The sequence below is a fragment of the Berghia stephanieae genome, chromosome 6 (genome assembly GCF_034508935.2).
Source record: "Berghia stephanieae isolate SIO BIC M18660-M18661 chromosome 6, UCSD_Bste_1.3, whole genome shotgun sequence".
NCBI classification, from domain to species: Eukaryota; Metazoa; Mollusca; class Gastropoda; order Nudibranchia; family Aeolidiidae; genus Berghia; species Berghia stephanieae.
The window spans coordinates 48,442,082-48,448,081 of record NC_088365.1 but is presented as its reverse complement, the minus strand read 5'-3'; the positions used below and the strand labels follow the sequence as shown (position 1 = coordinate 48,448,081).

The 6,000-nt window shown below is 36.9% G+C and overlaps 1 protein-coding gene across 1 annotated transcript in view; it reads left to right on the top strand.

The window, feature by feature from the left end:
• The window catches only part of LOC144975166 (protocadherin Fat 4-like), a 40,303-nt gene extending 37,001 nt beyond the window's left edge, over positions 1-3,302 (top strand). Inside the window, exons 19-21 of the mRNA XM_078918960.1 lie at positions 113-321; positions 1,488-1,516; positions 2,178-3,302. Of these exons, the coding sequence (XP_078775086.1) occupies positions 113-321; positions 1,488-1,516; positions 2,178-2,827 (888 nt within the window). The 3' untranslated portion in view covers positions 2,828-3,302. The remainder of the gene's footprint in view (positions 1-112; positions 322-1,487; positions 1,517-2,177) is intronic.
• The last annotated feature ends 2,698 nt before the right edge of the window (positions 3,303-6,000 follow it).

The window sequence follows — 6,000 nt, the reverse complement described above, 5'->3', positions numbered from 1 at the left end:
CAGTTACTAAGTTACCATATGTCATTACGAGGGAAGTGACGACACGACTGTTGAAGCGTATTACTTAGTTTAATTTAATTATTATTCTTATATTTTATTATCTTCTATACAGAAACTACAAGAATCAAGGGACGGAACTCCCATCAACGGTCTATCAGATCCTAATGGTTTGACAGTCGTGAGTGTTGTGGGTTATCACCCTTCCGACACAGAGGAAGATCCCTTTATAACGTCATCAGCAGGCATCGCTATGTTGACCGTTCTAGCCGTGTTGATCGTAGTGGGAGGAATAGCTCTATCCTGTTTCATCAAGAAAAATTGGTAAAGAGTTTGTTTTGTTTTGTTTTTTGTTTTGTTTGTTTGTTTGTTTTTTGTTGTTTTATTTGTGTGTGTATGTTTTGTTTGTTTTATTTTATTGTTTTGTTTTGTTTTGTATTTTTTTTGTTGTTGTTTTTTTGTTTGTTGCTTAATTCATTTTTTTTTTGAGTGTTTATTACAAAATAAAAGAAAATATATATTCCCTTTATTCATCCCCATAGGGAAATTTGTCTTTAGGGTCTATTCCTAGGGAAGACTGGAATAACCCAGGCGTCAGACGCAGTACAACGCCGCAAAGTGAGCTAGGGTGATCTGACTTGCTCAAGGCCACACAGCGCGGCGGGTGATCGAACTCGGTACCTTTATATCATGGAATAAGTACATATTGGTACACAGGACCCACAAGGCTTATGGAACCGAAGTTTATCCCGGTTTCTGTAGCGTAAACGGACAATTATTATTGCTTGCTACCCTTCGGTTAGGAAGTAAGTCTATCATTTCGCCAGATCCAACGGACCCAGCTACCCAATCACTGCTGGGTGGGTTGGGAATCAGAAACAAAAACAAAAAATCTTGACTGCACATGAGACCGATATTGATAACGATCCCTTTGTTTGTGAGGCCAGTGCTCTACCAGTAAGGTATGGCGATCTTAGAGGGGAAATATAACAATAATAATTAAGTAGAACATGAAAATATAAATATATTTTATAGTGCAAATGTATATGATACATGACATAAATGAATAAATAGATTAATTACTATATAAAGAAGTATAGACCAAAAATAAAATAAAATTTCAACAACAAAAATATTTTTTTGAATACAGAGGTATAGATTTCAATTGAAGTCTGGTTTTCCAAAACTCCTTTAGTCGATTTTTGTACTTTTTGAGATCTTCAATCCATGAGATAAATCGAAACGTAAACTTTAGTTTAAGCATCAAATAGCACAAGAATTTCCCTCGATTTTTGTGAATTTCAGTTTTAGATATAATAAAATAATAGACCGAATGAGAAAGTATATGGGAAATAATCCTCAATATCTCAAAATGGGAAAATCGGATTTAAGGAGTTTTGGAAAACCACTCTTCAATTGATTTGATAAATTTAAGGGTATTTTTTTTCATTCTACCTTTAAAGTACATTAATATTCTTATTCATTCACAGCCGGTCCCGTTCCGAGGATAGCACAAACGGTAGGTATATGACCCATCCTATCAACATGGTATTGATCGACGTACCCATTTTTGCAGGTCTAATAGCCGAACCGATTATAGGCTAGATATAACATTGTTGTAAAGGACAATATTATGTTGCGTTGGTTTGATAGTATTTCCATTACAACAATGAGATCATGACAATTTAGGTTATCAGACCTGCACGTTAGTATACGTATGAATATTGATGAATCGGTCTCCAAAAGTGAATTTAGAATTACAATTCATGGGTTCGAGTCCCGCACTGAGCGGTGCATAGATGAGTCATTGGAAAAGACTTTTCACTCACATTCCCTCATGGCACTCGGGTGTGAAATGAGTATCTGAGACTTAACATATCGGGGTTTTTTTATATCCGTAAAAATGTTATTTCGTATAACAGGCCTCACGTCACCTTGATGGTGGCTAGGGACCCCTTGTAAAACTATTTGAGCACATTTAGTGGATATTACTTCATATAACTGCTCAAGTTCTATTTTTACCTATTAATCCATTTCTCTTGGTAATAGAAGTAAATTAAAAATCTCTCAAATTACTGCTTACTCTATCCACCAAAATAACTAAATATTGAAAGCACCTAGTGCATAATTAATGAATGGTATATTCATTGTATTCATAAATTTTCACTTACTTGGTCCAGATCCAAACAAGCGCCTCAAGAACGCCACAATCACGACAATCAGTGGAACTAAAGACTTTGAAGACAACGAGTCGCAAATATGCCAACGCCAGGGCACCACTATCTCTGTCAAAGGCGACGCAGATAACCTCAACAACACTTTAAATACTGAACATTCTTCAAATGAAAATGGGCCTTTGGTTGTGGAAGTGAAAAATGATGATAAGAACAGTCTCGCCTCAATCGCTCATTCTCATGATGAAAACAACATCACACAGTCTAACAATCCGGTGAACACCAGCAAAGAAAATACCGATGATACAATATTATCGGGCACCAAAACAACTTTGATTTTTGAGGGCTCGGATAACCCAGCATTTTCCCTTGAGGATAATGAAACAAAAACTCGAGAATCGATTCCATGGGATTCGATGGAGAAGGCGGGCAATTCCCTTGGAAAAGAATCAACATTTTTGGCAACAGAATCAGTGCAAGAGCAAAATCCCGTGCCTGAAACCCAGCCAACCAATCAGTCGTCTCCTTTAAATTCCACACAGAACGTTTCACCGACTCTTTATCCCACACTCGAAGACGCAGACGAAAACAACACGGATTCGATTATCGTCCCTGAACCGGTCACCGCCCGCAGGGGAAATGGAATTTTCGTTTAACGAGTGAACTGTTGTACACGTATTAAAACATTTAGCCAGAAACTCGTCCTTCAAGGATTGATCGATTTAAATGTCCCTCATCTTGGCGGAAGTTCCCAAACCTGAGGCCTGGCAATGGTCCATATTTGAGAGTTTTTGCCAAGATGAGGGTCACTTAAATCGATCGATATTTCCAGAGTACGACAGTTAACATTTCTCATCTCATTCCCTTGCTATTTTTCTCCCAATCTTTTAAATCTTCAATTTTACTCTCTTTCTATCTATGCGTCCCTCTATCTATCTATCTATCAATCTATCTATCTATCTATCTATCTATCTATCTATCTATCTATCTATCTATCTATCTATCTATATATTCATCTATTAACAGGTCAAACTTCAAATCGTTGATGTAATACGTGTAAAATTAACCATTTGTAATCTATTAAGCTTCATATTGGCTGACTAGAGATGACATTAAACAGTAGTGTGATGTTAACCACTTCTCGCCCAATGGCAGTTTTATCTCGGGGTAGTTTACATGCTGGAAATAGAATTTATGACCATGGGTATAAAATCTATAATTAAAATTATATGTTCTTCATCATCATCATAGCTTGTCGCTCCAACACCGAACCCACTCCACAACATCTGGGGAGCAGACTCTTAGGTCATGATAAATGTAGCTGTGCCCGTCCTAGTATTCTCTTAGGAAGTGCTCCGTCGTCTGCTCTGGGCATCCACATAATATATGCTTTTTAGAATATCGAAGTGACAAATTAAGATGCATGCACCAGCAACATAATAACCAGTTAATTTATTTATATAGTCGAGGATGGCTGACAATTTCGTTGGGGTTTTTTTGTTTGTTTGTTTGTTTATATTTGGGGGGGGGGGCTGTTGTGTTTTTTTTTTTTTGTTTGTTTTGTTTTTGGGGGTGTTTTCTTTTCATTTTTGTCTCTACTTCGTCTGGTACTGTTTGATACACACTTTTTCAGACATGTGATGTTTTTAGGAGAGATGATATTTATTCTTACCTTACTTCCGTCTCCCTACAGAGGTTGAATGTCATGGACCGCCATTCTTCACGCTCAAGGGCCTTTACCCAGCAATCGATTATCTTTTTGCCAGTTGTTGCCTCCATATTTCCTATCCAGGCTTTCCTTGGTTTGCCTCGTGCCTTTCTGCCAGCCACTTTTCCCTATAGCACTGATTTTTGGATGGTGTGTGTCTCCGAAGGTGGCCATAACATTTCAGTTTTCTCATTTTAACTTCTGCCAACTGTTATCTGGACATGTGGCGTGCATCAATAAGAACCAGAATGTTTGATTTCTTTCTGGTCCATGGTACTATAAGAATTCTGCGGTACACCCAAATCTCAAATTTATTCTTAAAGATTAAATAAATTTGGAATTTTTTTTTATTGCTTTAAATCATCGTGCACTAATTTTCAGATCTGATATGCCAATTTGATATGGGCCCGTAATTGTTGTTATGGAAATACTCTCAAACCAACGGAAAACAATGTTACACAAGCCCATAATTACCTGCGGCGATGTGGTCTTGTGGTACGGCACTCGCTTTCGAATCGGAAGGTCCTGGGTTCGAGCCTCGCTCGGCACATAGTTGAGTCCTTTACTCACATTCTCTCACCGTACTCAGGGGTAAAATGAGTACCTGGCCGTTAACAGCGTTGTCTCTGTCGGAAAAAAATGTAATATCGCCTTACAGGCGTCATATCTCTTCCTACATGTCAAGTGTTGCTGTTGGCCATGGGACCCATTGTAAAGCGCTGAGCACGTTTAGTGGATATTACGCTATATAAAAGCTCAATTTTTTTTAAAGTGTGCACAGAGCTTTAAATTGATAAAGGCGGATCACATGATTAAAAGCGATGTTTTGTGAAAGATCTTCACGTGATGTTTTCAGTTTAGAATTAGATTGTTTTGAAAACGGCACGACTATTTTGACGTTGTGGATATTTTTTATCTTTAGATCTCTATAAATGACATATAGATTTAAAGACTATGTGTAGGCTAGACGCCTTTTAAAACACACACACTGCTCTTCGTATTATGTCAATATAGCATAATTATCATTGTGCAAATATACACAGCATTTATAAATACCCGCGACTCCTTGTTAGAGATTTACCATATATGAAAGAGAGAGAGTGTGTGTGTATGTGTGTGAGAGAGAATGTGGGTGTATGCGTGTATGTGTGGGTGGGTGTTTGTGTGTGTCAGATGCATGCGATTTTATCTTGTTTTTGTTATTTTTTAATGTGGCCATGGTATCATTTTTCACCCCTTAAAATCACATCTCCGTTATACTATATAATGTAATTGTTCGGTTTTCATGTTTTGTAAACATTTATTGAAGGAGTACACTTTTATTGCATATTATAGTCTACACCACTTTTAGATGTTGTTTAAAAATGGTTCCTGCTCCTCATTTGTATCATTATATTATACAAGGCCATACATTTATATATATATATATATATATATATATATATATATATATATATATATATATATATATATATATATATATATATATATATATATATATATAATATATATATAAAATATATATATATATATATATATATATATATAAAATATATATAGAGAGAGAGAGAGAGAGAGAGAGAGAGAGAGAGAGGGGGGGGGGAGAGGACCGGATATCGAAGGTATATCAGAATTTATTGAGTCACAGGACTAATTACACAAATCACCAAAATCCTTTATTAATGACCCAAAACAAAACGCGTTGAATGTAAGGATGAACTAAAGACGGAACATGATCTGCTCGCTCTTAAAACGTTGTTACAATACAGGGCGGATACATGGAAAATTAAACAAAAGGAATCAAGCAAGCAGACGACATGCTGACAACCCAGAGCTGCCTAGATGTACCCGTTGTGCTAACGAACCCGAAACCGCAGAGCATCTAGTTGAACGGTGTGTTGTGATGAAGCTTCCGGGTGAGTTTGCGACGGTGCACGAGTGCGGTAAAGAGTATGCTGATTGGGTCGATGGTCATAACATGGTAGTGTGAGCCTCCATGAAGTTTACAAGGGAAAAAAAAGAAAGAAAAAGTCACTTTAGATAGCTTTAGAAATAAATAATTTGTCCTCAAGCATGATCCGAAAATGCTCCAAAGTCCTGAATATAGATTCTAAGAAGCTA